Genomic DNA, 17,689 nt, shown 5'->3' with positions numbered 1-17,689 from the left:
GGACTGACCTAGCGTGGCATCTGTGGCAATGCCAAGCGTTCGGGCGTCCCTGGGCAGCTTGGTTTTGGGGGCTGTCATTGAGGGCCATGTATGTTGGGTGGATAAGAGCCACATCCGTGAAGCCATGTTTTGTGAGCTGAGTGGGGTTTGTGCTCTCAGGCTGCTCTGGAGATGCTCGGCATGCAGGGTGCATGCCTGCTCAGAGGGGCTCAGAAGCATGCGGCCGGGTGCTGAGGATCGTGTGCTGTGGATAAGGCTGCGCGGACCGAGGTAGCCTCCTACACCTTAGGAAACAAGACACGTCCCCCAAGACACAAAAGTGCAAGTTTTCGGGACTCAGAAGGGAGTTGTGAGAATCAGGAAAGGTTTCTAGAGGGAGATGAGATTGATCTGGGTCTTGAAGGATGGCAGAGATTTGAACAGACATAGAAGAGCGGGGAGGTGGGAAGTGGAGGGTGGCATGGGAGGAGGGAGGGAGAAGTATGGTTAGGTGAAAAGTCAAACAAGATGTTAAAATAACAGTATGCGTGTTCCAAGAAAATACTGTACATGCTTTACTGCCAATGAACAGAGTTTGATACAGATGGTTAGGAGAAGGAATGGAGAGCTTCAGGCCGAGGTAATTAAGAGAGATTTTCAAGGGATGTGGGATTTGAGTTGGGCCTTGAAGGGGCAGGGAAAGTGGGGAATAGGAATTGGATTGGCAGGAAGGTGTCAGGAAGGAGCTCCAGGTGCACAAGTGAGGATAAGAAAATAAGTGGAGGAAGGAGAATGCAAAATGAGTCAGCAGAGGCCTGGAAGGAGGCAGATTGCAGGGGCCTCCATTGCCAGGCCACTGAGATGAGGCGGTCCCAGGGCCACAGCCAAGGACAGGGGAGCCAGCTGCTGGCAGGTGGAGTGCAGGAGGGTCTGGGCCTGGGGTGGAAGGGGTAGGTGTGTCTGTGGGTGGGGGCGGAGGCCTCGGGAGGTGCATGGAGTGGTCGGAGGTTCGGGACCTGACATAGGTAGGTACCTGTGGGAGCCTCCGCTCAGGGCTGGTGGGGGCAGTGATGGAGGGGCCAGGAGCAGGAGGTTTCTGGGTAGGAACGTGGGCAGACATGCTACTGGGCACACTTGTAAACTAGATCACCCCACACTGAGCCCTTTCCACAAAGCAGGTGGAGAGGGCTCAATGGGCTTATTCAGACTTAGTGTATAATCTGAAGATGGTGAAACTGACAGTATTCAGAACCCACCATGTCCCAAACCCCTTCACTGCTGACATAAAGATCAGGCCCAAAAGCTATCGATTGAGAACTTGGAGAAACACAGTTAAAAAATAAATAGAGTGGGGCTTCCCTGGTGGCGCAGTGGTTGCACGTCCGCCTGCCGATGCAGGGGAACCGGGTTCGCGCCCCGGCCTGGGAGGATCCCACATGCCGCGGAGCGGCTGGGCCCTTAAAGCCATGGCCGCTGGGCCTGCGCGTCCGGGCCTGGGCGTCCGGAGCCTGTGCTCGGCAACGGGAGAGGCCACAGTGGAGGGAGGCCCGCATACCACAAAAATAAATAAATAAATAAATAATAAATAAATAAATAGAGCACTCCCGCCCTCATGCCCCCCCGAAAAGAGAAGAGAACAGAACCCAATCATCAGGAGCAAGCTGTTAGAAAATATACTAGAAAAAAAAAAGATAGTCAAAATTGAAACAAAAAAATGCAAAAATAACCCAGGAATAAACTGAGTCCAGAAACCACAAAACTGAGGGTAAGAAGGGGCCCATCCTGGATTTCTTACCTGGGGGACAGATGATGAAATCTCCATCAAAATTTAAAAAGAGGCTTGTTTTTTATGTTTTGGGGGAGGAGAATATAACAATTCTAAGTTTTACCTGAAAAAATGGAAAGCAGGGCCAAAGGATTTCTCAGACAGAAAACAGTAAAGGGAGTCTTGCCTGGCCAGATACGAAAATGTAGTGCAAAGGTTTCCTGCCTGGGGACTTTATGGCAAAGTCCTTTTAAAAGGTTAGTTTCTTTGTATGTCTGTGCTGGGGGAGGACGTGCAGAGCCCCCCCTTTCCTCTTTCTGATGGCAGTGGGCAGAGGTGGTGGGTTTTAACTGAGAATATTCAGTCTCTAGGTTTAGACTGCTAATGAAGTAGTACAGATAACGCTTAACGTTGCTAATTTCATCATTTTAATGATGTTTCTGGTTGCTCCATTGTTTTTAAGATCACTTGTACCTTTTTATGTGTCTGTTCAAAGGAGAACATTTCTTGGGAAGTTCTCAAGTTCTTGGAGAAATACATTTTTTAAAAATTAATTAATTTATTTTTGGCTGCATTGGGTCTTCGTTGCTGCGCGCAGGCTTTCTCTAGTTGCGGCAAGCGGGGGCTACTCTTCGTTGCAGTGCAGGCTCAGTAGTTGTGGCGCACGGGCTTAGTTGCTCTGTGGCATGAGGGATCTTCCCGGACCAGGGCTCGAACCCATGTCCCCTGCATTGGCAGGTGGATTCTTAACCACTGCACCACCAGGGAAGTCCCCATTTTGTTTTTTTAAGGTTGAATTCTATTTTGGGGAAAACCTATAAAAATGTGTTAACACTGAGACTTACCTGGTTATTAGGTGAAAAATTTGAAGTTAATAAAATCTTGTAGTTTTAAGGATAGATAATTAGGATCAACGGATACATTTGGTTGTTAGCCTTACCCACATCATTGCGTAAATGAATTAGCCCTCAGTTAACCATGACTTTAGGTAATCTAGAATCTCTTTCCTTCTTGAACTACTTTGGTTAATGGAAAATCACCTTTCTTCTGAGGTCAATAGAAGATGATGTAGATGATGATGATGATGATGATGGCTGATATTTATTGAGCACATATTCTGTGACAGCCATTGTTGCAAGAACTTTCCAATCACTTTATTAATTACCACCGCAAACCTGTGAGTGCTTCCCGTTTCAGAAATGGGGAAACTGAGCCACAGAGGGTTTGAGCGGCTTGCCCAAGGTCATAGGACTAGGAAGTGGCAGGATTTGGATCCAGGCAACCTGATTCTGGAGGTTTCTCTGTTAACCATTCCCTGTGCTCCCTCTCTCTGCTTTATTAGTAACCTTATTCTTTATGTCAGTCTTTTTTTTTTTCTGTCTCTGGAATTGACAAATGGGCTTTCCTTATGTGATTTCATCCTGAGCACAGGGGAATGACCAGAGGCTGCCTGGCACCCCTGCCTCCTTGTTGTCTTTCACATGCCTGTGGTTGGGACAGACCCTTTCCAAACCAGATGGTGATGCTGGTCCTGTGGATGGACTTCTGCCCCTCTCTCCTCCCTTCCCACTCCAGTCCCCAGTCTAGAGTGACAGGCGGTCCCCTGTCCTCTCTGGAGCTGGGGCCCAGGGAAGCTCCTTCTCCCAGCCCCTCCCCTTTTCCTCCAAGAGCCTGCGTTTTGCCAGGAAGCACCACGTGAAACATCTCTCCACCCAGGACCAGGCAGGCTCCCCCACTGGCATTGCTTCTGGAAATATCCTCCGACTCTCCCTCCTCCCTGACGCTTGTCCCTGTTTCTGGTGGGCATGCGGGGTGGCCGCCTTGTGCCCACTGTGTGGAGCCGATGTGTCCTGAGCTGCCATCAGGATAATCTATCCCAGACGGGAGCCCCGCTGCTGGTTGGCCCGTGGGTGGTCTGTTAGGGCCTGGCACCCAGCCAGGGGCCGCATTAGAGCTCCCTTCCAACTTGTGGGCTTGTCTCGGCGGCCTTAATGAGGCCAGGGACCTGGTTTTCCAGCACACGTTTGCTTGTTTTCCTGCCTTTCGAGAGGCTGCCAACCTGTGGACCTGTGTGAGATGTTCACTTATAGCCCGTGATTCAAGCGGTTGGCATTTCTCACTGGCACTGTGAGTCCCAGGCGGTTTTCTTCCACCACTCCTCAAATAACCAGAGAATGCTTGACCTGCTTCCTTAAAGTTGTACGAGTCTGTTCCTTAAAAACGCTCCTTTGAGAGATTTTGAGGGAATTGACCCTTTTGGGCCTTGCCCCAGGGGTTTTGTTTATGCCTCTGCCACCTAGTCTTGTGAGCTGTGCCGGTGGAGACGGGTTGTCATGTGTCATTGGCGGGGGGGTGGGGGGTTCGTAAAGGCATGGATTCAGGGACCAGCGTCCCAGCATGCCTGTGAGGCCCTTTGCTGGGCGCCCAGGTGGAGAAGGTGGCTCCTGCCTGTTGGACCAGCCATTGGGAGGGGGAGTCACTGTGGACCTGAGTTCTTCCCTAGTGGGAGCTGCTGCTCTTCCCTGTAGGGACATTTTGATTGAAATCACCAAGAGATGTTGGATCTGATTTCATTAATATGGTCTGGAGGGTCTGTCTGCAGGATTTGTTCTAAAATGTATGTGAAATGGCACCATCTCTGGCCCCACAGGGAGGCCCAGGCAGCTTGCAGGGGCGGCTGAGTGCCCAGGCCTGGGCTCCCTTTCTCTCACTGAGGAGTGCAGGCCTCTGCGCTCCAGTCTGCTCACCTGTAGGGCCAGGATGCCCCTCGTCGGCCCAGTGTGGGGTTGCCAGGAGGACTTGGTGAGATAGAGGGGAGGGTTAGAGCCTGCTTGGTGCTCCGTCTTAGGGCTGGTGAAGGCCTTGGGCACAGGAGCATTAGTGCTGTGTCACCCCTCAGGGTCTGGTGCCCCCTCCTAGGAACGACAGTACCTGACTCAGGGTCCTGAACTCAGTAAAAGTTTGGTGATGGTTTGGATTTTCCCTGAAAGAGAAGCAAAACCATTCCCCTTTGAGGGGAGAGGGAAGAAATTTTTCCTCCAAGGGGATCTTCTTTCTCCTGACCACCCCCCACCCCCCCGGTCATCAGTTCTCTGCTGACCTGGATGCCCTGCAAGCACTTTCTGTCCTGACTTGGGCAGCTAGCGCGGGAGCCCGGTGGTACATGAGGCTTCCTCCCGAGCCAGGCAGAGGGAAGATCTGAAATAGGACTTGCCTTCTCAGTAGCCCCCCGTGGACCCTTAGCTGTAGGATGCTACCTTTCCTACTACTGTCATCCTGGGGCGCAGACCCTCACAGGCTGACTTTTACTTTGAACGTGTTCCTTTTATTCTCTACAGACCTCGGGATTTTCTCGGCAGTGGAAGCTATTTGTGTTCCTGGAACCAAACATGCTTGGTCATGAGGGTGTGGGATTAATGGGCTGGTGTCCTATTTCCTGGCTCCTGCCTGGCGTGGAGGACAGGGCTCTGGACGCGGCCCCTCGGCTTCCTGCGTCCACACACGCACACTGCATTCGCAGCTTCCAGGAGAACCCTCCTGTGCACACCTGGACTGGAATCCCTCTCACCCTGTCTTTGCTTTTTCCTCAGGGGGCCTCCTTGCTCTCTTCCACCTGCCCACAGGGTTCTCGCATTTGTGGGAATCGCTGCGTTTGAATCAGTGGAAATAGAACTTGGTCCTGGTCTGCCTGATCCGAGAGTCCCCACCCGGCTCCGGCGTCCCTTCCCTCTTTGGCTGCCTGGCTCTCAGTGGTCAGATCAGCATTTCCTAGTCGGCCCCGCTTCTGCCTGCCCTTTGCCATAGGCAGTATATTTCTTGGAACTGACGTTAGCGACCTCACATATTGCCCTAGCAACTGACCAACTGTTGTGCCCGCAGCAGCCCATGTCCTAGGGTCTCCAAGCGATGGACATCCCGCACCGACCCACTGCGGTGTGCTGGGGCTATGGGGCCTGACCTCTGCTCTCTCCTCAGGGCTCTGAGTCATAGACGTGCATAACCGCTTAATGAAGACTCTAGAGTTTTACACTTTGGGAGCTAGACATGGCCAAAGAAACCACCTAGTCCAGTGCATTTTGCCATTTTATCAGAGGAGATAACTGGATGCCACCTGGAATGAGACCCCTGGGGGCCATGGTGGTGCAGGGGGGTGGTCTGCAGCTCTTCCTTCTCCTCTTATGCCTGCCCTTTCCATCTCTCCTCTTTTTCAACTCTAAGATGTCCCCATGGAACCCAGTATGAAAACTGCAGATGCAGTCTGGCTGCCTTATTTACAAACAAATGTCAGTCCTTATTCTGCCCTTAGTCAGCCCCTGACCTGTGACTCCAGAGAGACCCCAGTGGGGTAGTAGTCATTGTTTTGGGTCCTTGTAGCCCAGGGTGACCTGCCAGCCATGGGCCCTTCCTTGCTTCCCAGGGAAGCCAGACCCCCGACCTCCCTTCCTGGGCCCACATCCCTCTGTCTCCTCCTCCTCCATGCCCTGGGTTTGGAAGGGTTTTCTAGAAGGCCTTGGCTCTCCAGTCCTTCTGAAGCCCTGGCCCCCTCATTTTGTTCATTTAGCTGATAGACGCTCTCTCCAGCCAGGTCTGCTGGGGTGGGCTTGCATCCCATCTGCAGACACATGACACTATGACAGTGTATCATTGAGCAGATCGACAGCTAACAGAGGCACTTCTTGTCTTTTATTTCCTAATGAGTTTTTTAAAAATAATTTTTACAGAGCCTTACTGGAAGGAGAAAGTAATCCGGAGATACAGATCTTGACTGAGCGAATTGAAAATGTGCCACAAGGTAAATATAAGGAAAGCTTATCATTTAACATTAAGTTGCTGTCTATCTGAGCAGGTTCATTCCATGGATAAAGAGTAAAGCATCATTTATCTGGAAGAGTTGGGGTTAGATAAGAGTTTTCAGATGCCTGTCATTTGTCCCTCTCAAGTATCAAATAGATTTTATTTAATGGGCCATAGTTTCAATAATAATGCAAATGAAATTGTGTGGGAAAGGGCTTCATTAACTCATTTGTTCATCTAGCCAGTGTTTGAGGGTGCTTCCTACCCAACGTGGTGAGGGAGGAGAGGGCTGATGGAAAGCTGGGAAGTGTGAAGGGTGAGAGGTGGACATGGACTTGTTCATCACACCCTGTGGAGGGAACACCCTTTACAGACCAAAGACTTACAGCCTTAACTCAGACCTAGGGAGGTGTTACTTTGTACAGCCTGCAATCAACACTGGAATTCGTGACCCCACCGGCGGGAGAGGTGGGAAGGATTACACTGTTTCCACCAGCCTAGGTTTGTGTGGGCAGCTCAGGGTGGTGTGAGCGGCAGTGTCACCTAATGCCCTGAAGTCAGCCTCTGTTCGGGCCAAAAGCTGCAGCACAAAGCCCGTACTTCCTTGTAGCTGCAGAACTGACATTAGAGAGTTAATGTTCATCAGAAAGACCCGGAGAACCTGTAGGATAACTTTTTTTTTTTTTTTTTTTTTTAAAGTTTTCCCAATCCTGTAAAACCTTAAAAAGCTTTCTGGCTAAGCAGGGGCAGATTACATTATGTGCAGTATGTTCTGTATACACCTTACTCTGTGTAGTTTCAGGCTCCATGAGTGTTGCCATGTTCAAAATCATGGTACATTGGGATTACATGTATGTACTGGTTATTGCTGTCAGGAGAATGTGATTATAACAGTCGATCTGGATAGGTGGTAGTTTTTAAAAAAATAACATTCCCCATCTTTATGTTCAAAAACAACATCCCTATTAGACATTTCACAGATTGACAGGTCACTGGGTTCAGAATAATTTTGGTTCCAGTCATCTGTGACTGGAAGGGATTCAGTCTTAGTGTCCCACAAGTTTGCTTTTGAATTTGAGAGTAAGGTTGGTTGGCTGCCGTGGGGGAGACCCAGGGGGCGAGAAGCCTCTGCCCAGCTCAGCAGATGGGTGTAGGTGGGCACAAAGGGGTGCCTGCAGGGTGGATGATGCTCCTGGCTCGGCCACATTCCTGCCACCAGCTGCCACCCCTAAGAGCAGGTACCCTGGGTAGCATGTCTGCGGATGGTCCAGAGCAAAGCAGGAAGCCCCATGGACTGCCTCCCAACCCCAGGAGCGTGACATTAAGACAGATTGTAGTATTGGTGATTGGTTGGCTTCCTGCTTTGGCACCTTTTCACATGAGATGTTTGTTAAAAAAAAAAAAAAAAAAACTATAAAAATAGAAGAAATCAGGAATTAAAAAAAAAAGTCAAATTCTTCAATATTTGTTGGCCCAACATGGAAATCAATGAAAAATAAGAGCATAGTAAAAGGTGGAGGGGTTATGCCATTCAGTGTTTTGTATTTATGTACTCTGCAGTAATGATGAAGCTCTTCTCTGCTAATCAGTAAAATCAAGTTATCTCAACAAAGTGGAAATGAAGGATTCCAAATTGTGAAATTTCTGCCACATAAATAGCACCCCTAACGTCTCTGGCACATGTGCCATGCTTTAACGATCACACGTTTGATATATTTAAGATGCATGAATATTTTAAGATCAGTAATTGGAGAAAAGTGTTGTGTGGAAGCATTCGTAGGGCTATATTTTATTATCATAGGTTTCTTTAAACTACCAGAAAAAAATAATTTGGGGGTTGAAAACATCTCATTTATATTGACCCTCCTGTGGTGTATTATGATGGGATGGGATTTGATCTATGGTGATGCTTTTCAGATGAAAAAAGGTAATGATGACTATTATTTTAATGCACTGTTCAATTTCTACAGAATTCAGAAACAAGCCCTATCAATATACCACCTCAGTATTACAGAGGGAAAACGAAAGAAATCTGTTTCCAAGGCAGAAAGCACATTCGGCAAGCTTCAATCACAGCCTGGCGCCACGTTCTCAGATGGCTGTTAGAAGCGCTGCCAGAAGAGACTTCCTGGGCTCCAGATACTCTTCCTTTATCCCTACCCGGCAGGAAAACTCTTATGAAAAAACTGCCAGCAGTCAAACCAACTTCAGAACTTTCTCTCCAACCCCTGGTCTTTTAAGAAATACTGAAGCTCAAGTGAAAACATTCCCTGATAGACCAAGAACCGAAGGTATAAAGGACCCCTCCACTAATTTAGCCAAAGAGTCCGCCGTTGCCCAAGAGTCCTACCAAGAACGCCAGGACAATGTGGTGGCAGGTGCTTCCGAGAGCACTTGGTCAAATGAGGGGACCGTCATTTTGGGAAAGAAAATGGAAGCTAAAGCCACAAGGGAGCAGGAGAGAAACAGACCGGAAACCATCCAAACAAAGCGAGAAGAGAAAATGTTTGATTCTAAAGAGAAGGCTTCAGAGGAGAGAAACTTAAGGTGGGAAGAGCTTACAAAGTTAGATAAAGAAGCAAGAAAGAGAGAAAGCCAGCAAATGAAGGAAAAGGCAAAAGAGGAGCCACTGAAGGAGAAAAGTGTGAGGGAGAGAGAGATACCGATCAGTCTAGAAGTATCCCAGGACAGCACAGCAGAGGCGGCCCCCCAAGGTCTCCAGACACCCCTAAAGAAGGATGCTGGTGATGGAACACATAGAGGGGTGGAAACGAGAGAGGCAGGGCTCAGGCTGGGCACCAGTGACACTGCAGGCTCTCTGAAAGGTAATTCCACGACCGAAGCCATAGCTGAGAACATCGTTTCCAGTATCCTGAAGCAGTTTACCCACTCTCCTGAGACAGAAGCATCTGCTGATTCTTTTCCAGACACAAAAGTCACTTACGTGGACAGGAAAGAGCTTCCTGGTGACAGGAAAACAAAGACTGAGATAGTCGTGGAGTCAAAACTGACTGAAGAGGTCGACATTTCAGATGAAGCTGGCCTGGACTACCTGTTAAGCAAGGATGCTAAGGAGGTGAAGCTGAAAGGAAAATCAGCTGAGCATTTGATCGGAGATATAATCAGTCTTGGTCTGGACGGGAGAGAGGGGAGAGCAAAGGTCGTCAACGTGGAGATCATCGAAGAGCCCGTGAGCTATGTCAGTGGCGAGAAGGCGGACGAGTTTTCTACACCATTCGAAGTGGAGGAGGTCGATGACGTGTCTTCGGGCTCCAAGGGGCTTGTTGTTGAGGAGGAAGTTTACAGAGAAACAGATATCACGTGCTCAGAGAATGAAGGTCAAAAGACCGGGCAGCCCCAAGAGAACATAACTCACTTTGAAGAAGTGACGGAGGCAGGTGACTTGGAGGGAGAGCAGAGTTATTTGGTGTCGACTCCAGACGAATACCCTGGTGGCCATGAGAGAGATGAAGGCCCTGTGTACGGGCAGATCCACATCGAAGAGGAATCCACCATCAGGTACTCCTGGCAAGATGAAATTGTGCCAGGGTCTCGGAGAAGAATGGAGAGGGACGATGCATTGGGAGAGAAGGTTGTGAAGCCACTGGATGTTCCAGAAGCACCTCTGGAGGGGGACATGGGTTCTACTCACTGGAAAGGACAAGCGAGAAGTGGTGAATTTCATGCTGAACCCATAGTCATTGAAAAGGAAATTAAAATACCGCATGAATTCCACACATCCATTAAGGAAGGCTTCAAGGAGCCCAGGCACCAGCTGGTGGAAGTGATTGAGCAGCTGGAGGAGAGCCTTCCGGAGCGCATGAAGGAAGAGCTGTCCACCTTCACCAGAGAGGGTCAGGGCGGGCCCGGGGGTGTTTCTGTTGATGTAAAGAAAGTCCAGACCGCGGGTGGCGGGGCTGTGACCTTAGTGGCCGAAGTCAACCTCTCGCAGACGGTGGATGCCGATCAGTTAGACCTGGAGGAGCTGAGCAGGGATGAAGCGGGTGAGATCGAGAAGGCCGTGGAGTCGGTGGTACGAGACGGCCTGGCTAGGCGGCACAGCCCGGCCCCTGGCAGCCCAGATGGGGAGGCCGAAATGGAGGCCCCGGCTGCCGGCTGCGGCTTCAAGCGCTGGGCGACCCAGGAGCTGTACAGCCCCTCTGGTGAGGAGGCCGACACCGGCCGGGCCTCTCCCGGCTCGGAGCTGGTCACTTCCCAGGGCCCCGTGTCGGCCACCGTGGAAGTCACCAGCCCAAGGGGCTTTGCCCAGTCACACGTGCTGGAGGACGTCAGTCAGTCTGTGAGGCACATTCAGGTAGAGCCCCCTGGAACTTGGAGGACTGAGCAAGTCTCACCTGAGGGACCCGCTGCCCAGGTGGTGGAGGTAAGTGGGGAAGGTGACCTGAGTTGGGCAGCAAGCTCGGCGGGAGCCAGCTTGTCTGCAAGGCATCTTACGTTGGGTCCCGATCAAAGTCAGTTGTCCAAAGAAGTCTTCTTCCCAGGGCCTGACCCTCCCTGTCCAGGGGCCGGGGACTCAGAAGAGCCTGGCCCGGCAGAGCTTTCCACAGATCCTGACAGAGTGGGGAGGCACAGCCCATTCGGCTCCCAGCAGTTTCATTCTAAGAGGGAAATTATTATTCAGGCTGCCGCTTCCGAGGCAGGGAAGGTTGGTGATTATTTTTCAAAAGAAGAGTCAGCGGGTACCCAGACTTCTGTGAAGCACCTTCAGTTAGGCCCCAGGGAGTGGGGGGAGTTCAGTCAGCAGATCCAGCTCACATCCCCCCTTTCAGACAGAACGGAGTTGGGTGCCAGAGAAGCTTCTGTGCACACGGAAGTGTGGTCAGGGAATGGCACATCCATCAGGCACATCAAGACCGTGCCTCAGAGGCATCAAGGCACCGAGCAGATAGTTCCCCCACCCTCGGAATTTAGCGGCTCAGAAAGCAAAGCCCACAGAGAGGGCTCGGCAGATGTGACCCAGGCCACCCGTAGTTACGCTGTGGGTAGGAAAATCCTGATGACTGAAAAGAGCACCTTCCAAAGGGCCGTTTCTGAATCGCCTCAGGAGGCTAGTTCAGGAGACATGTCAGGGGCAGAAGCGACATCAGGTGTGAGCAGATCCTTTAGGCATATTCAGCTGGGTCCTGCAGAAACCGACACCTCTGCACACGTTGCCTTCCACGGACCCATTTCCAAAACATTTGCACTTGCTGGTTCGGTGGACTCCCCTGAGGTAGGCGAGGTCGCAGACAGTGGCAGAACACTAAGGCACGTTGCCCTGGGGCCCAAAGAAACTTCGTTTACCTTTCAGATGGACGTGAGTAACGTAGAGACGACCCCCCGCTGGACCCAAGAGGCCACAGTCCTCTTTCCCGCAGGGACAGAAGCAGAAGCTCATAGTGTGTCTGACCATGATGCTTGGAGAGATGCCAGCAGTCGGAATGACCTGGCAGCTGGCGTGAGCTTTCAGGGCTCTGCTGGGGACAGACACCAGACCCCCGGGGAAAAGGGCAAGGAGCAGGCTGAGTTTGATAAGATGGTGCAGCTGCAGAGGATGGTAGACCAAAGGTCAGTGATTTCGGATGAAAAGAAGGTTGCCCTCCTCTATCTAGACAATCAGGAGGAGGAGAATGAGGGACACTGGTTTTGATAAACATATTTTGTTTTAAATGCCATCTTATTTGGTAACATACCTTTAGACACACAAAGGCCTTTACTTACTTTAGGGGAGGGAGGCGCACTCTTTATTAAAACCTCCCCCCTTTCTTAATGTCTTTAAAGAGTGCTCCAGGCAATGTCAGTTTACCTGATAATCTGTAAAGATTTCAAACTAATTCATGCCTTAAAAGGCTTTGGAATTTTATTGAGTTGGAACTTTGGCAAAAATATTTTATATCTTTTTAGTCTTAAAAGTTCCTTGTTCTGGAGTTTTCTTTCTACTCTACCATTCTTGCACCGGGTCACAGAAATGCCTCACATCTGTTTGAAACTAGGTAAGATGCCTAAATGGTAATGAGATCGAAGTAATATATTTAAGAGTAAATTTTATTTGCATGTGCTAACATGAAATAGTAAACTAACATTTTAAGGGAAAAATGAATACATTTTTCTCCTTCCAGAGTCTTTTCAAAAAGAAATCATAGGAAATAAGCAGATTAAAAAAAAAAATAAATGATTTCATCTTAGGAAAAAGTTATTTGTCACAGAGTTAAATTCATGTAAAGACTTGAATGAATTGCTTTCTATGTGCAGAAATTTAAATAATATAGTATTTTATTTATGGAGAGGACAGCTCCAGCCTCCTGCAGTATATCAGATCAACACACTAGCTATGTTTGCATAAGTTCCTGGCACCCTGCACTGGGTCCAGGCAGGGACAGGGGCTGGGGGGGGTGATTATTGGGAATGGCTTACGGTACCAGTTTTTTGCAGTACTAGGTTGTTTGGTGCACAGTCTAAATATTCTTTTTTGTTATAACCTAAGTTCTGGAGTAGCCAGCTCTTACCAGGGTATACCTGAGCTTTTCTGCACTTTAGCCTCTAAACATTTAATTTTACTGGTGGGAGGTAGACCCTGAAGACAATAAAAAGAACGTTGATGCGCAGACTGTAGCTGGACTCGTGGGATGGTCATGCACAGTAAAGTTGAAAGCCCAGGTGGGCTGTGCCTCCCAAAGAAGCCCTTTCCAACCCACTGATGATGGGGTGGGGGTGGAGGCCTTTCTGAGCGCAAAGAGTTAGAGATGGAAAAACGGCAACCAACCCCATGGAGGTTTCTGCACTTTCGACAGAAATCATGACAGTGGCGGTGTTTTGTCCAGGGAAACAAATAATACATTAAATAGAATAAGATGTTTTGGGGAGGGAACTGGGTGCCTCTCCTGCCGCCCAGCCCTGAAGCACCCAGGAAGGGCCCTGGAGGAAGGCAGAGCCCCTACTCTTCTGGGCCACAGAGCGTGGCCCTGTAGATAAATACACCACTGAGTTTAAGATACTAGAATGGGTGTGTTCTGCTGGATTTGTTTTATTTTACATCATGGTATTGTTTTTAAAGCTTCCTTCTTTAAAGGTGTAGCATCACATAAAAATAGTATCTCTAGGAGCACAGTATTGTAATCCAAACTAGTTTCTTTCACTTAATGTTGTCGAAACTGTACTGCCCCTAACTTTGTCATCCTCAGGTAGGACATGATGATGGGGGGCGGTTATGGAATTTGAGGGTCTTCCCTCCTGGTTTCACTGATGGCCCTCAGACCTCCACAACGCATATCTCCTCAGCTGCCAGGAATGGCTACAACAAGTAGTTTAGGGAGAGTGCGTTTTCCTAATCAAGAAGTGGAGGATCAATGCAGCACAGCTTTCAGGGTGATCTGTTTTTAAAACATCGTGAAGCAGGGTATGGAAAGAAAGTTGATTTGAATTGCAAGTGTAAACCTTTGTTATCTGCCAAATGCACTAGTGATTGTCAGAAACTGGTACGGTGGTGACAGCTTTGCCAATGAAGGCTTCTTGTTTCTAATAAAAAGATGAGTTGATTTTATGTTAGTTGTAATTGGTAATGATTTGTATAAGTTATTTATTGGTGAGAATTCGGTCAAGGTGACAGCCTACTGTTTGATGGCAAGACAGGCTGATGATGGCGGGAGTCTATTATGTGTGTCTAAGTAGGCTTAGTTTAATGTCACTCTCCTAGCTTGTGACCTTGGAAATGAGGGCTAATGTGAATAGGTTTATTAAAGTCATGACCGACCTCCATTGGAAAATAAATGTCTTAGATCTTAATTTTTATCTCCATGTTGGAATGCATATCTTTAAGAAGTATCCTGACAAGAGTATTTACCAATATGGAGTCATGAGCTGTTGTTGGTTACTAAGTCTCTGGAACACCCAGGAGCAGGGTGTGCCCTTGACCCTGTGACAGGTCATGCCACAGCTCCATGTCCTTTAAAACCAGTCACTCTGGAGACAATAGTAGTCAGCTGTGTGGTGGGACAGGGTAAGGACACAACCAGTCTTTTCACATTTATTTTTGTGTAGACAAAACGGTATTAATGGAATGTTTTTCACCTTCCCACTGGCTGTTTTGGTATTGTTTGTTTAAAATGTATATTTAGAATGGAATCATCTAAAAAGCTGATCTTGCTAACCACCTGTGAAGGGATATGTCATAAGAATGTATAAAAATAAAAATCTAAGAAAAAATCCCACATTGTTCCTAAAGAGAATGAATGTTTTCCAGTAGGTGTTTTGTGGTTTTTATTTAAATTCTAATTAAAGCATATATGTGTTTATGTGCATGGTTTTTTTTATGGTGGCACAGAATCACTGGGGAGAATATATGTGAAAAGTCCCGGTTCCTTAATTCCTCACCTGAATCAGAACTCCATATTGTTAGCACAGAACTAGAAAGCATGCCAGACAGAGCATAAACCACTGGCTTGTATTCAAATACAGACTGGACAATTTGTGGTTAGAATGTCATCATGACAGCCTGGAAGGCTAGTGACAGTAGTGTGACCAACCATCCCGTTTGGCCTTGAATGGAGGGGTCTCCTGGGACATAGGACTTTCAGTGCTAAAATGAGAACAGTCCTGAGCACACCATGATGGTTCATTACTAACCTTAAGTGCAAACCGGAATGGCTAATCATGCCCATCTCTTAGGAGCTTGAAAAAAGTGCACTAGTTTGAGACAAAGGAGTAGATACCCTTACCTGTTTGTAGCCTTGTACAAAAACAAAATAAACCAAAACATGAATAGCTAGACTCTTCCTTTCGTTTTGAAGTTAAAACATTTAAGAGATGGGAGACATTTGATGGAACATTCCTAAATTCATTCTTTCTCAGGGTGGTGGCTAAATTTTTTTTTAAGTGTTTTAGTTTCTGTGATTCCAAAATATTATCCTACAAGAAATAGAGGAAGAAGTAACATCATAATTTACATTTTGTTTTTTTTTTTCGAAAACCTAGCATGGGCTCTTAGTCTGCTCAGGCTGCTATAACAGAATACCACAGGCCACAGAGGCTTAAACAATAGACACTTATTTCTCACAGGTCTGGTGGCTCAAAATCCGAGACCAAGGTGCTGGTGGATTCATTCTTGGTGGGGGTCCTCTTCTGGTTTGCAGACGGCTGCCTTCATGCTGTGCCCTCACATGGTAGAAAGATCTTTTCTCTTGTGTCTCTTCTTATAAGGGCACTAATCCCATTTGTGGGGCTTCACCTTTATGTACTAATTACTTCCCAGAGGCCCCAGCTTAAATACTTTCACATTGGGCTTTAGGGCTTCAGCATAGGAATTTCTGAGGTACACAAACATTTTTGAGGCAGACTCCGTGTGATATGTATTTAAAATGCTTTTCCACCATCCACATCAAAACCCATGTCTTCAGCTAGATAGAACGCTTGGTGAGTAGTGACATCTCACGCCTTCTTTGAATGGTGCCTTCATCCCACAGCCCTGTCTGGGATGGGTGAGTACGAGCAGGGGTGGCCTGTATAGTCAGCTGTCACACCGTCGAGGACAAGGGGCCCAGCCTTCTTCCACCCTGCCACGAGACTTTGGTTTATTTCCCCCATCAGTTCTCAAGGTGGCCAGCACAAATGGACCCAGAGTGGTTTTGGCTTTCCTACTGGGTATTGGAGCGGGAGGGGGCCGTGCTGCATCCTGCTGCCATATTAGCAGCAGCCTGCAGCCCTGCTGGGCCCCAGCCCATGGGATTAGGGTGGGGACAAGAAGGAACAGCACTGCCTACACCCCATTCCCACCCTCTGTGCGCTCATTCACCTCGTTCCGGCCCTGGACCTCACCACTGACAGCATGGAGAGAGGTGCTCAAAACATGTTCCTCTATCTTTCTGTTCTCGAATGACGATGGCCTCCCCTCCAAGAGACTAAAGACCACTGTAGACAGGAGCACTCATCCCACCTCACCCTCTTACCCCCTACATGCTGAACCTGGAACACAACTGGGAGAGTAGGGGGCCAAGGGCTGTGCCAACTCCAAAAAAAAAAAGCTCTCCAGAGTGGCGGCCACGTGTCTCCTGCCTGGAGCGGCGGCCCCAGTTGGCAGCAGCAGGGAGTCAGCATCCCTCCCTGCAGCTCCTCCGTGCCCGCCTCACTCCTGCTCAGCTCTCTTTACTCCCTTACACCTGCCTCCCCTGACCTCTAGGAAAAGTCAGGGCCGTTTATCACCTACCCCGTGGTACCGGGCTCTTTCCCTCAGTTGTCATCAACCAACTCCACTATTATATGTTTAATGACTAGCGTCCATGTTGGATGGCAAGCTCTGAGAGAGGACGGGGACAGTGTGTCTGTCCTGTTTGTCGTTGTGCCCTCAGTTCCTAGCACACGCGTGGTACATCCTGGGTGCTCAGCCAGATTCAATAAGTGTCTGAGTGCACGAGTGAGGAGAAGCTTCCTCGGTGCCCCTTTCCAGGCTCCGAGGAGCTCTGAGGCGGCTTCATTTTACAAACACATAGACCCCAGGACTTCCAAATTTCCTTTTATTAGCATTTTATTCTGAATCCCTATTACCTTCCTATAAGGAAGGGCTTTCCCCAGAATCTTACTGCTCCAGATCTGACTCCAGGCCGGCACAAGGGGCTTTACACCGCGCGCGCGCGCGCGCGCGTGCGTGCGTGCGTGCGTGCGTGCGTGCGTGCGTGTGTGTGTGTGTGTGTGTGTGTACACGATCAGATGTTGAGTCTACTTTCCTACACAGGAAGTTTTGAACTTTTGAAGAGAAGCCCTTCAGCCACAGTAGTGCTGATGGGTAAAAATTCTTGCTGGCAAGAAAAACCACTAAGGTGGTAAAAAGAAAAATGCTTTATAGCAGCGCCAGATCACTGGGAAGGGCATCCACTGTCAAAAGGTGGCCCACGGAAGGTTTATGGGATCGCTGTTGCATTTGGAGCAAACAGCCTAGGAAATCTGTCCAATGACTGTTGAAGTCCACCTTCTGGATGGAGAGAGATTTATAGAGCGCCCTAAGTGTCAGCACCCAGGCATGAGCAGAGCTTTTGGTGGGGGTGGGCTCAGTCGGCTGCGTTGGGCCTGGCCTTCCCCAGCATGGTGTGCTGTGGCCCGCCGGCGCAGAAGGCCGCCTTGGGTCTTGGGGGCTGCCGAGGCTTCACGCCCTTCTCGGGGGCC

At 49.0% G+C, this 17,689-nt stretch overlaps 2 protein-coding genes across 6 annotated transcripts in view; one reads left to right on the top strand and one right to left on the bottom strand.

Annotated features, from left to right (window-relative positions):
- The window catches only part of SYNM (synemin), a 26,962-nt gene extending 12,133 nt beyond the window's left edge, over window positions 1-14,829 (top strand). The window contains exons 3-5 of one of the 2 annotated variants that reach the window (XM_007116859.4): window positions 6,466-6,536; window positions 8,509-10,922; window positions 11,850-14,829. In XM_007116859.4, coding sequence (XP_007116921.2) covers window positions 6,466-6,536; window positions 8,509-10,922; window positions 11,850-12,188 — 2,824 coding nt within the window. In that variant the 3' untranslated portion in view covers window positions 12,189-14,829. Of the gene's footprint in view, window positions 1-6,465; window positions 6,537-8,508 lie in introns of both variants that reach the window. The other variant, XM_007116858.4, reaches the window with a different exon arrangement.
- Window positions 13,034-17,689, bottom strand: part of TTC23 (tetratricopeptide repeat domain 23) — a 119,821-nt gene continuing 115,165 nt past the window's right edge. For all 4 annotated transcript variants that reach the window (XM_055088191.1, XM_028495207.2, XM_028495208.2 and 1 more), the window contains one exon: window positions 13,034-17,689. In XM_055088191.1, coding sequence (XP_054944166.1) covers window positions 17,575-17,689 — 115 coding nt within the window. In that variant the 3' untranslated portion in view covers window positions 13,034-17,574.

Source organism: Physeter macrocephalus, chromosome 11 (assembly GCF_002837175.3).
Source record: "Physeter macrocephalus isolate SW-GA chromosome 11, ASM283717v5, whole genome shotgun sequence".
NCBI classification, from domain to species: domain Eukaryota; kingdom Metazoa; phylum Chordata; class Mammalia; order Artiodactyla; family Physeteridae; genus Physeter; species Physeter macrocephalus.
The sequence above is the reverse complement of the archived record's forward strand: the minus strand, read 5'-3'. Positions and strand labels throughout refer to the sequence as shown.